General features: G+C 38.8%; 3 protein-coding genes across 7 annotated transcripts in view; 1 reads left to right on the top strand and 2 right to left on the bottom strand.

Moving 5' to 3' along the window:
• LOC134529692 (homeobox protein cut) overlaps positions 1-357 on the bottom strand; it is a 393,665-nt gene extending 393,308 nt beyond the window's left edge. For 2 of the 4 annotated variants that reach the window (XM_063364052.1, XM_063364049.1), the window contains exon 1: positions 84-357. The gene's annotated coding sequence lies outside the window, so the exon portion shown is untranslated. The remainder of the gene's footprint in view (positions 1-83) is intronic. The other 2 variants (XM_063364053.1, XM_063364050.1) reach the window with 1 other exon arrangement.
• Positions 80-15,680, bottom strand: LOC134528969 (atherin-like). Its single transcript, XM_063362636.1, has 4 exons — positions 15,617-15,680; positions 1,073-1,270; positions 560-622; positions 80-426 (listed from the first exon to the last, which is right to left on the bottom strand). The coding sequence occupies exons 1-4, from the start codon at positions 15,678-15,680 to the stop codon at positions 80-82; spliced, it is 672 nt and encodes a 223-aa protein (XP_063218706.1).
• A 50-nt stretch (positions 15,681-15,730) lies between these two features.
• LOC134529695 (uncharacterized) lies at positions 15,731-19,806 on the top strand. Of its 2 annotated transcripts, XM_063364054.1 has the most exons (4): positions 15,731-16,088; positions 16,217-16,351; positions 16,438-16,585; positions 18,454-19,806. In XM_063364054.1, exons 1-4 carry the CDS (start codon positions 15,892-15,894, stop codon positions 19,249-19,251), a joined length of 1,278 nt encoding a protein of 425 aa, XP_063220124.1. In that variant the 5' UTR covers positions 15,731-15,891; the 3' UTR covers positions 19,252-19,806. The 2 variants fall into 2 exon arrangements, with proteins under 2 accessions (XP_063220124.1, XP_063220125.1); XM_063364055.1 differs by having other exon boundaries at positions 15,731-16,351.
• Positions 19,807-21,779: the final 1,973 nt, after the last annotated feature.

The following is a 21,779-nucleotide window of genomic DNA, read 5'->3' on the forward strand; positions in this document are numbered from 1 at the left end:
CGGCATGACAATGGGAACTTCGGGAGGGGGGACACTGTCGTCACCGGCCAAGGGGGGAGGGGTGGGGGTCGGACAGCACTCACTTCCTGACGGACGCTGCGTCGGGCTGCAGAAGCGGCGTGGCGGAGGCGCGAACCCAGGACGATTGCGGCGTCGACGGAGCGTGCGGCATGATCGGCGGGTGTCGTCGAGGGGGACAGGGGGGAGGCGGGGGCGTGTGTTGCTCGAGGTGGCGTGAGGCCGGCTCAGCTGCGGGGCGCGCGAGGCGACGGCCGCATCGTGCCCACGTGCGAGCTGCGACGACAGCCTGTGCGCGCTGCTGCTGCGTGCTGCCGGCGTAGCTCCCTCCCTCGGACTGAAGTGACAACTTCCCCCGACGAGCGCCGCGCGGCGGAGGGGTGGCGGCCCGCGAGGGGAGGGGCGGCGCTGGAGGGGAGGGGAAGGCACCCGAAAAGCGGGCTCGGGGTATCCGTGGAGGAAGAAAAAAAAAAAAAAAAAAACGGGCGCGCACACAAGCTCGGGGAGAGAGAGACAAATCCTTCAGCGGCTTTTCCCCTACTCCTGGCTCCGCCTTCCGCGCTGCCGCCGTACGACCCTGCCACCTCGCGGCCGAGAAAGGAAGCTGGGCGCAGCGCACACACGGAGCCCTCCTAAAGCTTCGCCGCACGCGGACCCACCAATAACCTCACCAAAAGGACGGCTAGTGTAGCGACGGCGGCGCGGAAGGGGTAAGGGGGGAGAAAAAGGGGTATTCGTCCACGGGTGGGAGAGAAAAGAAAATCGAACGATCGCGCAGGGGCACTTCAGTATTGTATGTATGCGCATACTATATATTTTTTTTTCTTTCTCTTCGTCCTCCTTTTCGTTTTCTCGATTCCCTAAGCCGCTGCGAGAGCGTCTATATATGTGCGTGCGTATATCTGTGGAGGCCTTGCCCAATTTTTACCCCTTTCTTCCCTTTTTTTTTTTTTTTTAGCGCGATCTCCCCTCCCCTGGCTGCCTTCGGCCAACTGCGCGGTCCGTGTCTCTTGCTTTTTCCGCGCGACACCGCGCGCCTCCCGGGGGGAGGGACCTGGCCGGCCGCGACTCCGCAGGCGCGGCGCGGCGCGGCTAGGCGCGGCCAGGCGCGGCCAGGCGCGGGGAGGCGCGGGGAGGGGCCGCCCCCGCCGCGCCGGGCGCTGGGCGCGCGCCCTGGCGGCCAGCAGCGCCTCGACGCCCGCCAGGCGGCGCCTCCCGCCGCCGGTGCGTTGCTCATCCAACAACCGCTGCTCTGGGATATGCAGCATATCAAACACAATTTTACTCATTTATACGAAATGCGTTTAGCATACTTTTGAATTTTTTAACTGAAACACAAAAAAATGATAGAATATTACCAATGTTTTTTTTTCCTTGAAAATATACATTTTGTAAGAGTATAAGTTAAAAATTTCACTTGATGGGGGAAAATTATCCTACATTATTCTTATCCACTTTTAAAACGAAATACCTACCTCCTTAAATCATCTAAGGGTATTTGGTGGCCGTTTTAAACATCAACGTGTCGATATGAGATTCGCCTTAGATAAATTCTGGTCTGGGGTTTAATTATTCAATTTTTTTAACATAATTAGGTTATTATCTTAAAATATCTATTATAATGTGTTTTAAAGAAAATCACTATTCGTATTTCAACGCGTGGTTCATAATAAATTTGAGTGAACCTTGTACTGTGCAGACTTCGGCACGAAATCGACCCGTAGCTATCGACATGTTAAGATGAATATTTTTAAAAGACATCGACCCAATCGACTAGCAAAACACGTCGATTTCTGCATCGATATCTCCATTTCGCCCAAACTGAAAGGCACCTCCAGGTATGCGGAGACCACTGTTGTCGTCTTCGTGTGTAGCGGGCCGAGCGAGATGGCTGAACGCTGTCCGAAACCACTGCAGACTCCTCGCAGTAGCCAGTATCTCCGACTCGGACGGCGCATGTCCGTCTCCAATGACGGGACGTGACAAGATAACCCACAACCACGTGTCACTGAAGCGGTTAAGCTTCGAACAGCTCCTCTTCAGTCACATTATTCCACCAAATCACGTGACTTGATGTAAACTTTTGGACATACGCCATTGCTAAACACATGTATGTCTGTAGAGGAAAACTACAAAAAAAAAAAAAACCAAAAGACAAAAAAACAAATTAAGCAAAACATTGCTGTTGTCAACAGGATATAAACACCACATAATATTCCATGACAGGAATATTGTCAACAAACAAAGAAAAAACTAAGAAAAATGGAATAAGAGAACGAAAAAAACCCCACAAATCATGACAGCACAATAATATTGAACCCAACAAAAAAATTCAGCACAACAGTTGAAATGAGACAAAAACACGACAAAACGTCTACAGACATACATGTGTTTAGCAATGGCGTATGTCCAAAAGTTTACATAAAGTCATGCACTCCCAATGCACAAATATTTCAAAGATAATACCAAATCACGTGCTCACACGATACACGCTAGTTCACTGCCTTGCACCTAGAGGTGACGGGGTGTTTGTTGCGCTGGCTAATGTCGCCCTTAAGGCCTGGTCTCACACTCCGCGCTGGTTACTTCATTGTATTGTCTTTACTACGACTCAAGGGATATTCCTGTTAATTTCCCACGGTAGATTTCTTGTACTTAATATTTGGCACCACATTTTGTCACCAGATATTTATCAAAGTTACTTACGAGCCTTCAAAGCCAAAGCAAGTGATATTAGTTATGAAAACGTGCGCTAATGACAACATTTATGACGGGACATAAATTGAAAGAGAGCTATAGTGATAAATGTACAAGAATACTTAATAAATAACAGCAAGGCCAAGGAAACTTAATAAACCAATCTGGGGTGTGAGACCGACTTGCCTAGCTAGTTTAGGCCTACTGGCGACTCGTCGGCACAAGTGCGCACGTATTGTCACTCGCTTGGCGAGTGTTGAGTAGACGGCGAGTAAGAGGTTTTTTTTATTCTTCCGTCACAGTCATTCCTGAATGTATTTTTGTTATTACTGTTTAGAATCAAACAAAAAATAATTGGTTGTCTGTAAAGTCGGTTTACGGACGATAGTTTAACGTGACAACGTCATAACAAAACATTGATGAAATGATTGCATACTTTATGAATAAAATTAAATCATTTTTATTTTAATAATAAAAGAATAAATAATAGAAATTATACTAGTAATCAGATTTTTAAAATGCAAGAATAATTAATCTTTATTGCCGAAATTGTTGTTGTAATAAGCAATGAAAACCACATTAACTTTTCACTTCACTTTATAAACAGTCGAGTGGAAGAGAGATAGATGCGGCGCAAGCGCACAATGAGCGTAACGGGACACAGCGTAACGGAACAATGTGCGTAACGGGTCACTTTTTCGTGAGTGCAGCCGGCGTTCATCGATTTATTAGACGTTGTCACGTCAAAAAGATGGTATTTATGAAAATTTCCTTCTTAAACAGTTTATTGAGTATTTCAGTCACCAATCTGAACACAGAAAAGGCAAACGAGAAGGAGGCCAGAATAGCGGTGTTTAACTTTGCTCCCGGAGGAACTGTTTTAACTTTTTGTGGTTTGATAGAGAGAAAAAAAAACTATTTTTTAATAAAATGATAAGCAGAGTTTCAAGTTTGATGAAAATTGTTTCTGGCCTCGGAGGTGGAGTGTTCCAAACAAGACAGTCCGAGCTTCTTTTCCCGGCGGAGTCAACCCGTATGTTTGCCGTGGGCATGTTGGTTTTCTCTTGGTGCTCCCGTTTCGCCACCCATTCAATCCGTCATCGATCATTCGTTTGATGACGTTACGTTGTGTTACTGATACGCGAATTTAAAATGTAGTCTATTCTCTATTGCTAAAGAGAGTCAAAAGAAAATGTGAACATACTGAAAGTAGTGACAAAATAACGGGATTATAAATTAATCTAGACAGTAAAAAGACAGAGAGTTGTAAAACACATAATATTTCAGAGTTGCATACGTACTGGAAAAAAATCGGCAGGAGTGTAACGAAGGTGCGCGCAGAAATGCTCATTCAAGGGCCCGCCTACCGGGGCACACATACTGTAAGGTGTGCACGGTTTCAGAAAAACTGCTCAAGAAGTCAGAGTGGCGACTGTTTACGTGAAGCATTTAAGAATATGCTGAGGACGCATGAGAAGTTATGTCTCCGTGTTTCGTTTCTAAGCTGTATTTTCAGAAAAGTGGAAAGGGCTAACACGCGTGTTTTCAGAATAATTTCTAGACGAGAAACGCCCTGTACAGATTTTGACGTGACAACGTCTAATAAATCGATGAACGCCGCTGCACGCACGAAAAAGGATGACTCATTGTCCCGTTACGCTGTGTCCCGTTACGCTCAATGTACGCTTGCGCCGCATCTATCTCTCTTCCACTCGATTGGAACAGCCATCGATTTGACTTTTTCGAGGCACATTAAACTTTAAACACCCCCATTCGTTTCCTACTTTTCCTATCATCATCATATCCTTAACAGAATAACACCGATTGGAAGAAGTTAAATAGCAAACATGTATAAAAGTTATAGTTATAATAATCTCTTCGTTAAAGTAATAAACATATTTGAATTAATGAGTGCAAATAAAAGTAAATTTATGAATTAAATTGTAGATTTCATTTCACTCCTTCTTTGTATCCATACAAAATAGTGATAATTCAATAAAAATGATTCAATTTTTTTTCAAAAAACTATGCAATCATTTCATCAATGTTTTGTTATGACGTTGTCACGTTAAACTATCGTCCGTAAACCGACCTTACAGACTACCAATTTTTTGTAGGCACTCTAAGCGCCTTGCATTACACCTTTATCTTCATTTCTCCGCCGTCTCGTGTTATGGTTACCCTATGTACGACGCGTAGAATGCGCGCCAGTTCAGAGCCTTGTGCATAGAGGTGACACCGCGCTAGAAGTACCAGCGAATGTCGCACTTATCATACCACCTCGATAACACAGATACACTCCTTGATATGTAAGCTTATTGTGAGGAAGGATTTTCAAAATGGGCAGAAGCTACGGCATGTGCACGCGGTACTGATATGTGGGATTAAATATTTAGTATAGAACATTGAATGTTAATATAAAAAATAAATGTTTACATAAAGGAGATTTAACTGATAGACAATGATTCACCCACTCTTCATAACTCCTTTTAAAAATAATCTAACATATATGTGCCTCATAACTGAACATAAAACTCGGCCAGAACCACAAACAACACACATAAACTTACCCGATTTAGTTACTTTAATGTTCAGTTTTGCAATTCTTTTCAACGCAAGTATGCACACGTGTGACTGCTATGCTGGTGCATGCAACACAGTGTTTGGTTGAATTGTTGTAGGATTGAGTGGCTTTAATGGTGTCTTCTCCGGTTTTCTCTCTCTTGTTTGCATTAGTATAGTTCTATAACATTTCACATCTGGTGAAGACGTGCTCTGCAAAGCCAATACTGATTTTGAAACAAAATATACACATCAACTAATTCAAAGACGAGGCCGACGCGAAAGACAAGCAAAAAAATATAGATTTATACGTATGTTTGTTATATTATTTAAAATGCTAAATTTCTACAATTTTCCATTTAGAAAAACATAATTGATTTCGCAAGCAGTAGGTGTTAAAATTTCTGCACGTTTAATTAAATGATTGTATAAGATTTTGTCAAATTTTATATGGAGACACACGATGAGTTTTTCATAAAAAACACAACATTATTTTTAAGTACGAAACATAATGTTTGTACTCAACTGCCGAAGATCCGAGAAAACAGAACCGAAGAGGTGGCATTTGCAGTGGTAGTGCATAGTGCCAAATATATTAATGAAGTGCCTACTTTATAAGTTATTATTAGTTTGCTTCTTCTTTCCTTGGTTGAAGGTGCTACAGGATGCTGGGTGTTAGTAAAGTAGACATACACCACCAAGCATAAAGGCGCGCAACCCCCGCATGGTAGACTCTTTTCTGGCCCGATAAACTCTTCATTCGATCCATGCTCGGTCTGATGTGTTCTACTGTTCGCTATTACTGCATGACCTTTCACCCCGCATGTCTGTGCCCAGGGATTTCCCTGTGTCTGTGCAGGTTTCACCTGGGCCTGATTTAGAACTGCTAAACCTTTATTCAAGACAGGGAGTTGGTCATGGGTGCCAATCGCTGCCATGGCGGGCCAATCCTCTCCTAGCACATGATGCATGCGACCATCTCCCCCAGCATGACTATGCGTATAGGGTTCGGCCTGAGACGCACCTAGGTTCCTCTCTAACCCCTCCTACAAATACACTGAGTTATAGTTAAAAATAATAATCCAACAACGACGGAATCATTCGTATTCAAAAAAATACGGAGATCAGATACTTTTTTTTAAAAAAATGATGGACCAGATTTCCGTGAATCAAAGGTACATTTACAAAAATGTATCCGTCTGTTTACAACTAATAGAGCACAGGTAAACAAAGTAGCTTCTTAAAATGGAACGCTCATGAAATTATATTACTTAATCAAAAAACACACCAAATTAAAGAGAAATTTTTTTGAAGATTTAGCGTGTGTTAGGAGCAATAGAAGGAAAAGTCGAATTTAAAACGAGTGAGAATTTCTTAAACAGATAGAGAAACTGATATAAAAACAGCTAACAAGAAAGTCTTACAGCGGCGCCGCCAGTTAGGAGGTGCTGGTTTGCTGTTGGTTTGGACACGAGATGGATGAAAATATATTGTTAGGTATTGCAGAAAACGTACAGGATTTATAACAAAAAAAAAACCTCGAATAACTAAATTTTCGTTGTAGTTACAGATGATTGGATCTCCGTATAATAAACACCGTATTCCGACTGCTGAGTTATGTGTTTCACTGTAAACATGGCAAACAACCATTTGGAAGCAAGAAGTGGGTTTTTGCTACAAAATTTGCAAGTTTTTAAATGTTTCGTTCTTCAAATGATTCATGCAATGGGGAATTTTGATTTGATGCAATGGCGCATGTCCAAAAAACTGCATACAATTTTTTAATGTTTGTTAATGCTACAATGAGTTTCTTGTGCGTTCATGTTGAAATTATGTTGACTCCTTACCCGTAAATTTGCGAAGATACCCGGAGTTCTTCGTCACTAATTTAAAGTAGAAAATTTTAACATTGTATGAAAACTTCTTTATTTACGGAATTTGCTGGCACCGTTTGTGTTTAATTCGAGGAGCCGTCCTCGGTTGTGTGCTACTGTGTTCGTCGGCGCTGTCTTTCTTTATAAGCCGTCCGGGATCTCCGTCATGTGAATTGTCATTTCGTCATCATTATTCCACCAGCTTGGTTGTTCGTACGTTCATTCATTTTGGTTTATGTCACTGACTTTGTCCTTCCGCAAGTTTTCATAAAAGTATACTTTTATTTTGACAGAACCTGAACTGGGCGTTTTTATTGGTTTTATACATATCTGTACATTTTCTTTGCCAGTATTTATTTTCTGTAATGTCTTTAGTCCATGAATTTTCGCAGAGTTTACATAACTGATAGGATTCTAAGACGGTAAAAATTAGTAAAATGATTACAGTATTACGTAATTAATTTTTTTTGTATTATTGAAAGAAAAAAATAGTGTTTTCAACATTTGCAGAAATGTTTTTTAAAAACCTTAACAACATAGGAAGAAGCATTGGGTAAAAAAAATAACATTTTCAAACAAGCAATCTCAGACAATGGTCGTAAAAGCATGTGATACTTACATAATTGCAATAAAAAAATAGTAAACATAACGCGTAAGTGTTCAGAGCCTTTCTGACACTAAATGTAAGTGCCTGGAGTATTTCTGATAGCAATTGTAAAGGTCCGCTGAGGATTCCGACACCACCAGGATAAAGTCTGGAAGGAAGGCGATTGGGAAAAGAGAGCTTTAGGGAGAAGGCGGAATCGTATCGGGCTGGACTCGGTATCTTCGCACTTATCGATTAAGGATTTGCCTTAGTCCGGTAAGTCATAAGGTTCAGCTCAAGTATTACTATCTACTCGTTCTGTTCATTAAACGACATATTCATTGTGTTAGCACAGATTTGTTATTTACTGATTCGGCCGCAGGATGCTTCTACTCTGTCTAGTTTCAAACCAGAGACTCCCAACCAGTGCAGTACATCCTAACTAACGGATACACAACCGGCTCTACTCGTTGATATCTACCACTCCCCTATTAAAGTATGTTCTATGTGCTTCTCGATGCAACTTATACATTTCCTCTCGCACTCTCGCATGAAACACAAACCCGCTCTCGCCCTCAGTTCAGACTGTCCCGTCACCACAGAATTCGCCCTTAGTTCAAACTGTCCCGTGGCCCAGACCACTTTTCAATGAAATCTTACATTAAATTCCTTACACACATTATAAGAATGTGTGAGAATGCATGGATGCTAGGTGTATAATTAGAGAGTACTCCAATTTTACTCTACAAAGATTTTTCATAAACATGACCATGTCTTTGCAAAAGAACAATTTCCTCATACTTTATTTAAATTCATTGAAATTCTAAAAATATTAAATTATTTATTGACAAAAACACATTAAAATAACATACACATACTTCTTGTACGGCTGTAGTTGAAGACGTCGCTGTGTCAACGTCATCGCAGTTGACACCAAAGAATCGTAATCGCGCTAGACAGTCGCGTGGTCAAGGTGCTAAGCGAGTGATAAATAGTCGTGGGTGCGCATTCCGCAAGGTCAACAATATTAACAACGTGGACATGATACACAGTAGAGTTACAATATACGACTATGAAAGAGTAGGTGTCGTAAATTAACGGGGATAAGAAGCACACAAACAAAGAAGTAATTTAAAAATTACAAATTTCCCTTTTCTTTTCCACGTTAATTACAAAAAAAAAAACACATTTCTAAAAAAAAATTAATTGACAGCCCTTTCTAAAGCAAAGTTCTTTGACAACTTGTCACATGCGTAATTTCAGAATAAATTCTTTAGCCTTTACCTGATATGCAATTCCTAACTCACGTATGTACTCTTGGATATTAATCAGGTTGTATTAAATACAGTTTTATTATAAATGTAACTATATATACATATACATATATACATATATATAGTAACCACTCGGTTGTTGACTTTCAGAAATATGTGTGTGACAACAGTCGTTGGCAAAACTTAAGACACGGAGCGAGATGGTGCATCCTGAAGTACACGGCCTCGAAGCGCCGCCAGCCCTCCTGGGTGGTTTCCGAAACCACGCGGGCGACTGCAGGGACAGACACGGGACGGCACTGGCCCTTCTGTCTTGGGCGCCGTCCTTAAGAGGCCACTCCAGTGTTTCAGGGGCACTACGCAACCCGCGTTAACCTCATAACATTCAATGCTATTTTCATTTTGCTTATAACTTACTAACTAATATAGATTTCGAAATGATGCTTGCTTTATATGTAAGACAAAGATGCTCTTATCAAAGCCCCTTTCTTCAAAAACGTGCATACATTATGGTTTTATACTAATCTTTACTAATATGCATAAGTGTATTAGAACCATAATTTATGCACGTTTTTGAAGAAAGGGGCATTGATAAGAGCATCGTTGTCTTACATATAAAGCAAGCATCATTTCGAAATCTATATTAGTTAATTAGTTATAAGCAAAATGAAAATAGCATTGAATCTTATGAGGTTAACGCGGGTTGCGTAGTGCCCCTGAAACACTGGAGTGGTCTCTTAAGGGGCCCGCCTCGTCAGGGGTGTATGTGTGTCAGTGAGGCGGGATGATAAGCGCGACGCTCGCTGGTGCTTCTAGCGCGGTGTCTCCTCTGGACTGGCGCGCAGTCTTCTCGTCGTCACAGACATACTGTGAAATTCGAGCGGTGACCGTAACATTATATGAGCGAGAAATGAAGATAAAGGTTAAATTCAAGACCCGTAAGTGCTTTCAAGAATCTGTACTGGTTGTTTTACGCCTAAAAATTGCTCTGAAAACATGCGTTTTAACCATTTTAACTCTTCTAAAAGTACGGTTTGAAAACTTAGTACTTTCCGGCCCTCAGCGAACTCTGAAGTGCTTTTCGTAAGCAGACCCCACTCGGATATGTTGAGTAGTTTGGAAATCACGTTGTTTTTCCTGGAGCTCTGCACGTCGTGTGTGTGCCCGGGTACACGTGGACGAGAGGTGTTGGAGTCTCCTTGGACGGACTGCGGCCGGGGTTGGGACGTCCACCAGCTCGCGACAAGTCAGAACAAGTCGTCAATCCATTCTAACGACTAGACAACATACTCAAAATATTCCTTTCAGCGATAACACTACCAATAAATAGGGGCAGGCATTTTTCGCGAATAAATCTGAACGCCTGGACCTATTAGACTGCAACAAGGTATACCCGCACCAGTGGTTTCTCCCTTGTGATTGGCAGCCGTCTGCGATAGAAGTCGTTGCCTCATTTGATCGAGCCACTCAGGACGCGTTTGCTTTCGCACCTGAATTACTGTGATTGGTGTTGTAACAATCGACATGCGCCTGAAAGAATTTTCACCCAATCACGAAACACAGACGATGCTACAGTGTTTTAACTTATAACTAATCTCGGAATCTTTTCGCGAAACATGCATGGCCCTAGAATGGCACCAGGTAACGAGAGGTGGGAGGTCCTTGATGATCACTCTGGGCTTACGGCAACGGCCGCCACGTTTCCCACACGACCTCCTCGGAGCGGTTTGACCACCAGAACCACCAGGCTGGTCAAATGAAACTACCGTTGACAGCGCTGTACAGTCGACAGTTTTGAAACCTCCCCACCAACCAAGTCTGGTGAAATGCTTGTAGCAAATAAGTCCTATAGTTAGGGGCAGGCATTTTTCGCGAAAAGATCTGCACACTTATTAGACTGCAACAAGGTATAACCGCACCTCTGGTTTATTCCTTGTGATTGGCGGCCGTCTGCGAGAGAAGTCGTCGCCTTATTTGACAGAGCCATTCAGGACACGCTTACTTCCACACTGAATCACTGTGATTGGTGTTTTTACAATCAATATGTACCTGGGAGAAAACTCACCCAATCACGAAACACAGACGATGCTATAGTGTTTGAACTTTCATCTAGTCTCGAAATCTTTTCGCGAAATCTGCATGCTCCTACCTATAGTTAATATTTGTCCGACATATCTTGATTTAAATTTTTTTTCCACGGCTTTCTGAAATAATTCCGGGAAATGTTCGGATGCTAAAAGCAGGCCATCACCGATTCCTTCGACATATTCCTTGCATTGTAATAACTGTATGTGACTGTCTCTCATTACATCGTTATCCACGAAACATGTATCCTAATTACATTTCAAAGACACATAAATAAATAAAATCCTATCCAGGATACGTTTTTGTGAGCTCAATAACGCATGAAATATCATAACTTTCATTTAAAAAGTCTTAAATTAAAATGGAAAATATTAAAACTAGGTATATCATAAGGTTGTCAACAGTAAAAAACTGAAAAACTATCACATACGTAAACTTATAGTTAAAATAAGGCGTTAAGAAAGTTAATATAAAATGAATTATTTTTAATGACCTCAAGGTCTCAAAAACTAAATTTTGGCATTTAAAATTGCTGTAAGAAAGACGGCTCTAAACAAATAAAAAAATTAAATTCGGTCTTGAAAGGCGGTTCCGACGCGGGCTGATAAAATAGTTCGTAAGTAAGGATGCATTGTCCTATATACAATTATAGTGAAACAAGGACAAAGGCAGGAAATGTCAAATTGCACGAGCGTCAGCTTGTGTTTTGACATACAAAAAAGTCATTCCTACCAAATGCGCGTTATTGTCTGGCTTCAGGATAGACTCCACAAGCATGTGCATTCTCAAGTCGATGGCATATGTTCATTGTCTGCTGCCGCATTTTACATTCTAATCGGGCCGCACATGATCTTGATTTGGTCAGTTGCATTTTAGGTGTTTATCATTGACTTATTGGTTATTGCCTTTCTGGGCGTGTCAAATAACTCTTGAACCAACGGCGAGAGCCTTTGAGTATACAAACCTTTGCAATATAGACTATCACATCACGACAGATGCTGCTGACCCGCAGTTAATCTGGATGACTCTAAGATTTAACCAAATAAAAACAATATCGCATCTCAAGCTACAGAGCTACAAGTTGTTTCGAAAGTCAGTAACCAATGAACAAGTGACATTTGCTCGGGTATGTATAGGGCTGTGGTGTTCCTTTAAACTCGCCAGATTTTTCAATAATGTTAAACTAACCGTAGATAAAACTTGAACATACGACTTTACAATTTCCCCTTAAATAAAAACAGAAGGTTTTGAACACAATTTAACTAACACTAATTATATTTTGTAATAAATCTTGATCTTTTCAAATAATAATGTTTAATTACGTCTGGGACGATGTTTATAGCCTCCGTAATCTCGTTTGCTTGTAGGTTTACGACCAGAAAAAAAAAATGGTTTTGTGAACTGAATTCGTGCTTATTCGTGTGGTGTTATGGCGTGGCTATCCTTCGCACTTGAAACGATAATGGAACCAGGATAAATTTTAAGTCATTCCATTCGAATGAAACACAACCAATTTGCCTTTCGTAATTATGAAGCCGTTGGAGGTATATATATATATATATATATATATATATATATATATATATATATATATATATATATACTCTTCAGAAACTCTAATACTCCTGGACTTTGTCTGACATTGTCTGAAGTAGCTTGGATTCTGGGTTGTAGCCGTGTCCTTGTCAAATAATTTATCGACGTTTCGGTTGACATTGCAGTCGCCATCATCAGGAAGCAGTTACCTACGTTTCGGTCGACATTGCATTCGCCATCATCAGGGAGCAGTTACCTACTAGTAACTGCTCCCTGATGATGGCGACTGCAATGTCAACCGAAACGTCTGTGAATTATTTGCCAAGGACACGGCTACAACCCAGAACCCAAGCTACTCCTGGACTTAAATTTAAATAAGGTAAATTTCGGAAAACAATAAATAAGTGAAGGTATTTTAAAGTATGAAAATAAATCATTACAAATAACTTAAATCAAGTTTGATCAGATTGATAGTATTTATACTTATATTATTATATTTAAGGATATCATTTTAGACACTGGTAAAAGAGAGAGCAGATTTTGTATGTTTATAAATCAAACTGAATATTTTACCTCTCGATGAATAAATTGAGAAAATAAATATAATTTTTATAATGAAACAAAAAATAACTTTTTTTTTCACCTCCTTTGCGGTAGAATATTAAAAATATGTTAACAATATGTTATACTGTGTATGGGTTATTGTAGCTCAATTTCTTACCATCTGCTTGATTTTCTTGAAAGGTATGATTTAGGTATTTATATACCCAATACTAACTCACCCCTTTACAGTAGAATTTCTAAAGCTGATAAAAGCACGCTGCGAATGTCTTTGTGTAGGTTATTTTTGCAGACTTTCTTACCTCCCACTTGATTTGATTGATGATATGATTTATTATAATAAAAACTAACTAATCTTCAATTCCCTACCTTAACGATCGAATTACAATAAATTAATTAAAATCACGCTACGTAACTAATTTTTCACAATAATCGTCATCAGCTTTTATCTCTTGCTTAATCTGCTTCGGAGGTTTGATTGTTGATTGTAAAACTTAACTTACAACCTTTTAATCCCTTTTTTAATCAATTTCGAAAGAAAAAACAGTACGCTACTCATAATGTAATTTATTCATATTCAGTTTCTTAACTTCTGATTGATTTGCTTCGGAGATATGATTTATTTGTACAAAAACTAACTGCATTCACTTTGTAATAGATTAAAAGAGCAAAAAACATCTAAAGTTACTCATTATGTAAGTTATTCATGCCCAGTTTGTTACCTAACGTTCAAATTTTCTTTGGGGGTGTAATTTTTTCTATAAAACCAAACTAACCGCATTTTCACCCCCTTTGCAGTCGAATCACTTTATTCTGCCCAGTTTTCTACACGCCACTTGATTTACTTCGGAAATTTATATATTTTAAATAAAACCAAACATACACCATTTTTTACCCCTGAAACGGAAGAATTTGAAATATGGAAGAAAATAAATACAATACGTAACTTTAAATGCATATTGTTCAAAACTTAGTTTCTTTCTTCTCTACTTCTTGCAGATTTGTAAGTACGCAATTTTCTTCTGATAGAAGCAACTTCGCTGTGCTTCGGCCTTCGTCTCTCTTTCTCTTTCTCCCCCTTCCATTCCTTTCCCTTTCGCCGACACTCCTTCCTACCTTGCTTTTCCTAGATTCCTTCCCCCCTGTTCGTCGTCTACGGCAGTGTTAACATTAACACGTCAGCGAGTGTCCCGGAAAGATTCTCCGAATAAGTCATGGCAGTTTGCTAACATAGAGTTTGGTCGGTGATGTGTTGTGACCGCTCCTTAAACACGTAGTTGGACATTGTTTTCTTCTTATGAATTCTTGTCTTGGCCGCAAAAGTCAATAATGCACCCTGATTAACTTCTGTTCTGGCGGCAGTGCTAGAAATTCCTGTGAATATAGGGACTATTAAGAGAAGAATTGAACTCAAATGAAGAGTTATTCGTTATTTCAAATAACTGAATCTTCTTAGAAACCACGCCGCATTTTGACTTCCGAGTAGTATGTTTCGTCCTTAAAAATGTAAACACACACATAGAAAAAAGACGAGTTTTCTTTATGTAGACTCAAATTTTTTTAAAATGTTTTCTTGATTTACCAAAAATATTTTTTTTATTCATGTCCAAAGTAAGTGAACTCAGTATCAGTAAATTCACGAAGATAGTCGTAAATTTAATAAGATCCCCGGACAATGTGTAACCAGCGTTCTTCGTAAATTGAAGGTGAAAATTTTTAAGTCTGCGTGCTATTGTCTTGTTCGCCATGGCTTTCCCCGAGGTTCTTCCTGGACTCACTCGGGAAGTTTGAGTGTATTAGAAATTCTATTACTTTTTGCCCTTCTTCAACCTAAGAATTGTCAAAGACAAATAATCATTGCCATGTTTGAAACCAACTTTAACACAAATATTTGGGCGCTCTTTACAATCTTGTAACTTTCCGCCCACAGTTATTCTAGTCGTAAACCTTTACTCTTTTGTGCCATATTTAATCGCATCTTCCCATTTTTAGTGATTATAGAGTTAAGACAACTTCTTATATTAAATTTAATATATCTCGAGCCCTGAGCGACTATGGCTTGTAATTTGACATCAGATTTTTGCGGGTGTTATGTTTTGCACACGCTTTTGTAATCGACTTCTCTTACATGCTATCGTGGTTTTTGTTAGAGGACAACTTACACAATAATGTATTTTCTAACCTGCGTTCATTAATTGTCTATTCCTGCCCTTCTAATGTTTTTCAGAGCCTTTTATTTTCAGATTTTTGTAAACTTTCATTTCTTGTTCTTTTTTTAACGTACTTGCATCTTATTTTATTACGTTTAAAGTTGGATGTCTTAATTTAATACTGTTACGAACGTGGCAGGCAGGCCGCAACGCGCGTCAGGTACCTGAGCAGCCAGGCGGCCCCGCACGGCCAGTGACGTCACGCGCACATACCGTTGGGGATTAGGACGGCCTCGCCACCCCCCGCTCCCGCGCGCTCCTTCCTCGGCACTGTCATCCATCCCTTAAGCCCGCCCCACACGATGCCCAATTTCTGCTATCTTTTTTCATACCCATGGGTATAACAGTGGGTATAGAAGTTTGTAAAGCAAAAGTGGAAGCAGAAATATTACAATCATATCCACACGATCACCAAACTGGTAGCAGAAATAAGTAAACAAACTGAATAGTGCGCAGAGAACAGTCTTTTGTTAGTGTAAACAGACAATATGGATGACAGTGAAAGTTCATGCATACGGAGAAGAAAATTATGCGCTGTCGTAGCATTGACATCAACACTTGCGAGAGAAAAGTCACGATGTAAAATTAAACGTAGGGCACGACAATGGTGGACAAAACCTTGGCTCCAGAAACGAGATGAAGGAAATGGCCACGGCATGTTGTCTTTACTCCGGAATGAATTGAGGTTAGTTTAAATTGTGTTAATAATATAGGTACGTAACTACTTTAAAGATTTATTATTCCCTTTTGATGTTCAAAATGTTTGTGTCTGATGGCCTTCACAAAATCTACTGATTTGTTAATGTTTCATAGGCTATATGACACCGAGAGTTTTAGAAACTTTGTGCGAATGGATGGGGCTCTTTTTGACGAATTGTTGGGACGAGTGTGTCCCATCATTCAGAAGCAGAATACAGTAATGAGGGAAGCCATCAAGCCCCGTGACAGGTAAAATTCTTGAATTATTTATTTCAAATACAAGTGGTTTAGGTGAAATGAATATCTTGCTATTTTAATCAATTGTATTTGTTCAGGCTGGCTGTCACCCTTCGGTATTTGGCAACAGGATGCACATACAAAGACTTGCAGTACTCGACAAGAATTGCGGCAAGCACACTTGGTGTCATCATACCAGAAACATTGCAGGCAATTTATGACACAATGAGGGATGAATGCATCAAAGTTAGTGCTGCTAACTTTTTCTTTACTAATGATGGTTTCTCAAATGTTGGGAATAACTTTAAAATGGTCTATTGTGGAATAGAAGCCCCTTGTTGTATCCAGATGAGCTAAGATTACCAAAGGTTAAAGTTCAGTATTGCGTATGCAAGTTAACGCTGTGATCCTGATGGCATGATCCTGAACACGATCCTGTGGTACATGATGCTTATTTTTTTCAGCAGTAGGGAGGTGCGCAGCGCCGACGTGTTTCCCGCGACAGTGCGGAACTTGATGATGTAAAAACTATTTTACATATAACAGAAATTAATCAGGTATCGTGCCATCGCGCTAAATGCTTCGGTGTTGTGCCTCCCCACTGCTAACCATAGGATCAGGTGTACAGGATCATGCCATCAGGATTATTGTATCAGAATCACAGGGTTAACTTGGATACGCAATACAGAACTTTTACCAAAAATAAAAATACTTTAACATTTCGTGATCAGTAGGTTATGTTAGCTGTATTAAAAATACAGACAATCTGGTGAACCATTTTACAGTACTTTAAATGTACCTAACCTAAACAACCATACACATCGGCTTGTAGTAGCAAATTTTACTGCAAATAGCCTAACCAAACATGCACCCTATTGTTAAAGCTTGTAAATGAACAGAGATTTTACTAGATTTCAAGCTTTTTAAACAATTACTAAAATTCAGTGTCTTAGCTTCTTATCTCCACCTGTCCCGAAAATTGTTGGTATAACCTATCATAATGTAATCTATTGATTATAATAAAAAAATTCTAAATTCCCAGCCATTTCAGCAATACCACATTCTTTGTAAACCAAAAAATCCATTAACCTAAACTTTTTGTAATACATACTATATAATCCCAATATTTCATAACTGAAAATAAGAACATACGAGTTGTAATCTAAGTAGACAGTTGCATCATTCCAGGATAAAAAGAAAATTTTAGGTCTACAGATTACTATGTTAAAATAAAAAAGAAAGATAACTTTGAAAACTCTAATATAAGTATAGGGTAATTTTCTTGTGTCACGGCTTTTCCATAAGTAAAATAATAGTATTCATAAAACCCCTTTTTTCATACCTAAAAAAATAACCCTATTTACTCTTAAAGGGCCGTTTCAAAAATTCCAACTGGTTTCCGAGATATTGCTGTTTGTAATTCAACCTAGCTAGCCTATGCATTGAATCGGCCATCGCCATGTTGTGCTTTAAATGTGCTGCCGATCCTGTGGTTTTACATATGTAAGAACATGAATATTTTTGACATGGGTATTGAAACTCACTGTACCGTAAATAATAAAAAAATATACGTGAATTCCTACAGTGCATCTAAGCCCAAGCGAAAACCCTTGACAGGGATTATTTTTAGTAGTATGGAGGCAGGAAGCGCCAATGTAATACGCACGACTTAATCCGACATGCAATAGGAATTGTAGTTGTAATTCCTTAGTTTCACAATTTTTTCTTGCCATTATATATATCCTCATACTTGTAACCATTGAAATTGACAAGCTATGCAATCAAAATTGACGATGCTACATTGTTGGAAATAGATAGCTGACTCATTTTGTAATACTTTTACTTCGTATATATGTGTGTAGGTTAACAGATCCAGTAATTGTAGTATGCTTATGAGTAGGTTATTTCAAACCCACAAACAAACTCTATCAGTAACAGGATGTATAATGTATGAGTAATTCGGTTTGCAGTAAAAGCCTTGATTATAGTTTTTTTTTTTACATTTTGTGTTAACTACTTTTCGGGAATTTTTTATACTGTTTTGTGTTTTCCACTAGATAATGCTCCTAATTAATGTATTTGTTAACTGTCCTAATTCTTTTTGTTTTATCTAGGCGCCAGATACTCCCGCTGAATGGGAAGTGGTTTCTAATGGTTATCACAGCATGTGGCAACTGCCTCACTGCATTGGTGCCCTTGATGGAAAACACATCAACTTCAGACCGCCTCGAAACATGGGCTCTTTCTTCAGGAATTACAAAGGGCATGACAGCATTGTACTGTTGGCGCTTGTTGATGCAGAATACAAATTTTTGTATGTAAATGTAGGAGTCAACGGCCGCATGAATGATGCTGGAGTCTTTCGTGAGAGTGACCTTTCTGAAGCATTACTTGGTGGGACTCTCAATTTGCCCAAAAGCCGTCCACTGCCTGGAAGAGACTTGCCTATGCCATTTGTAATAGTTGCTGACGATGCATTTCCACTTACACAAAATATAATGAAGCCCTACCCAGACAAAAATCTTTGTCAGGCCAAACGCATTTTTAACTACAGATTGTGCAGAGGACGTCGTGTGGTTGAAAATGCATTTGGTATGATGTCGAATAAATTCAGAATATTGCTGTCAACACTTCAGTTACCAGTTAAGAAAGTGGAGTTGTTGACAGCAGTATGCTGTATTTTGCATAACTTCATTCTGTTGCGAAAGAATGTGCATTACCTTAAGTCATGTGTTGCGGAAGACACTGCTGAAATTGACGATTTCCTGCCAGTACTGCAAGGCCTTAGCCAACAGGGTGGAAATCACCACAGCAGAGGGGCAGCAGCTGTTCGAAATGAATTCAGTGAATATTTCAGTGGTGTTGGATCTGTTCCATGGCAGGATTCTAAGGTAAGGCTAAATCAGTGGTAGGAATTCTATTCTTAACTGTCAAAGAGAGAGGCACATCCAAAATAAATAAGTGAATAAAAATAAATAAATACAATAATGTTATTTATTTACTTCTTCACATAATTTCTAATCATTCTGTAACAGCTTTGTGATCTTTTAAGTATTTTACCGGTAATTTTACTTTCGTATGGTAGGTTAGGTTAAGTAAGCAAAATCTGTAATACTGTAAAATCTTGTGACTGGTAGGTTTGTTCAGATTCGCTACATTATAAATAATGTATAATAGTGTGGAGAGGTTGGCAGGGTTAACTTAACATTTAAAATACTGCAAAATTGAAGCAAAGGTCGTTTAGGTTAGGTTCGTGACACTTAAATTTTTATTGTGGGACGATTACCTAATTAACACCGAAAGAAACAGACTGATTATCATGGTTTATTATTTTTTATTTTTAGAGTGAACACTGAGTGATGCTAGTTGAGTGGAATAACTATGAAGTTATTTTTAATTTTGGAGGCATTAATGGCAAATTGCCTAAGCTAAAATAGGTTATGTTGGTGGATAGAAAGAAAACAAAATAATTCATGATAAAGCACTTAAAAATGCAGAGGTGTAGTAGGTATCGGATGAGGCAAAACAATGGCAGAGAGCAATGAGCCAGTGGGGCAAAATGAGCCTCGGATGAGATGCGAGAATTGCATTAGAGTAAGCCTCTAACTTGCGAGAAGTGACGGGAATTGCGAAATATTTTTAGTTTTCTCAATTTTTCTGCAGTGGCCAATCGACCGTCAAGTAATTAATACGTTCTTCGAATTCACTGATAAAAATATCGCAATATAATTTTTTTATTTTGAAATGGAATATTTATTCATTTCATACAATACGTTTACATTCAGCGTGATGGAAATTCATGAAACAAACCCCTGGTGGCTGTAGTCGCAAATTTTTTGATGTGTCCCTCTCCAAGTAAATTACCATTCTGTTACAATTTCTTGCATTTGGTGTTTTGAGTGTAGCAAGAGACAAACTATTAAAGATTTGGCCACACAGAAAGTTACACTATGTCCGCAATGTTCATTGTCAGGAGGTAGTTAAGCCTGTATTCCACGATGGAAGTTTCCTTGCAAGGTCTTCCATACCAGCTGTTATGGATTATTCTGAGGTAGAATTAGCAGAGCATTGGCCGGTTTCATGGAAGTTTTTGTAATTGGCCACGTTCAAATTTCTGTAGGTTTCGTAGACGGTGGGAATTTTATTCAATCAGAATGACATAGTAATATACCCCTGGTGTTTAAAACAGTAATTCATTTAGGAGGGATTGAGATGTTTTTAGTAGTGGTGAATACTTTTATATTCATATTGAAGAACATAGTTACAATATGTGTTTCGCAAAACGTTTTGCCAGTTGATGGTTTTGATGATGTACTTGTAAATGCTCCCCAATTCTTTTTTAAATTTATTTTTTTAAGTAAATGAGAGTATTCAAAGTGTATTTTTAAATAATCAAGTTGCCGGACCGTGGGCCCTATTCTCGACGCTGCCGGAATAATTCCGGTAGCGGAATGATCCTCAAGTTTCAGCCCGGTAGATAACTAAATGTCAATTCTTGAAACTGCTATTGTAACTACCGGAATCAACATTGTCGGTGTTTCGAAATGTCTTTATGGAAGTGTGGCAACGTTTAATTTTGTGTTGACGTACCTGGTAGAAGGCCAATCACAAAGAGGGAACGGTCTTTTGTTATGAAAACGAATGAAGTGTTTTCGTTATATTCATATCTTTTCATTAGTTGATGGACATGGAGGTTATGTATGTATATAAATACTAGTAATAATTAAAAATGAATTTTATGACTTGACTTACATGAAAACAACTGCGGAAATACCTATAGTATGTTGTGAAATCAACAACTTCATTTCATGTAGTAAAAAGTACTACTAACACATAAATATTTACAAAAATATTTACAAATTCATGTGCAATTTTAGTTAGAATTAAAGATTCTTATCACTTAAAAATACTCGTTTGTTAGTTATTGTTTCTGCTTACTTGTTAGAATTTAGAATTGTTATCACTTGAAAATACTCGGTTTTTAGTGTAGTATTGTTTATGCTTACTTTACCATAACTTGTTATGTGTTTGTGTATGAATTGAGGTGAAAATGAATTTTATGCAGTGTTTCTTGATTCAGAAAATAATTTGTGAATGTGTACATTGAGATTTCTATAATAAATGCAAGTCAGTAGGCCTACAAAATTATACAATTTTATGGACAGCTTCTTGGCAATTATTTCAGAGAGAAAGTTAGTAATTGTTTGCTGTAGTGGACTTCTTGAAAACAATCAAATATATTCATCCAAAAAATCTTTCAACTATATAATTGTTTGCTGTAGTGGACTTCTTGAAAACAATCTTATATTTTAATCAAAATAACCTTTCAACTATATCTTCTTTCATCATTTATTTAATAATACTTTATGGGTTTTCATCGATGTGTTGTTTTCAATCATATTTTCTACATGTAGGAATATTGGCTCTGTATGCAAGATAG

Source organism: Bacillus rossius, chromosome 2, assembly GCF_032445375.1.
Source record: "Bacillus rossius redtenbacheri isolate Brsri chromosome 2, Brsri_v3, whole genome shotgun sequence".
Lineage (NCBI taxonomy): Eukaryota > Metazoa > Arthropoda > Insecta > Phasmatodea > Bacillidae > Bacillus > Bacillus rossius.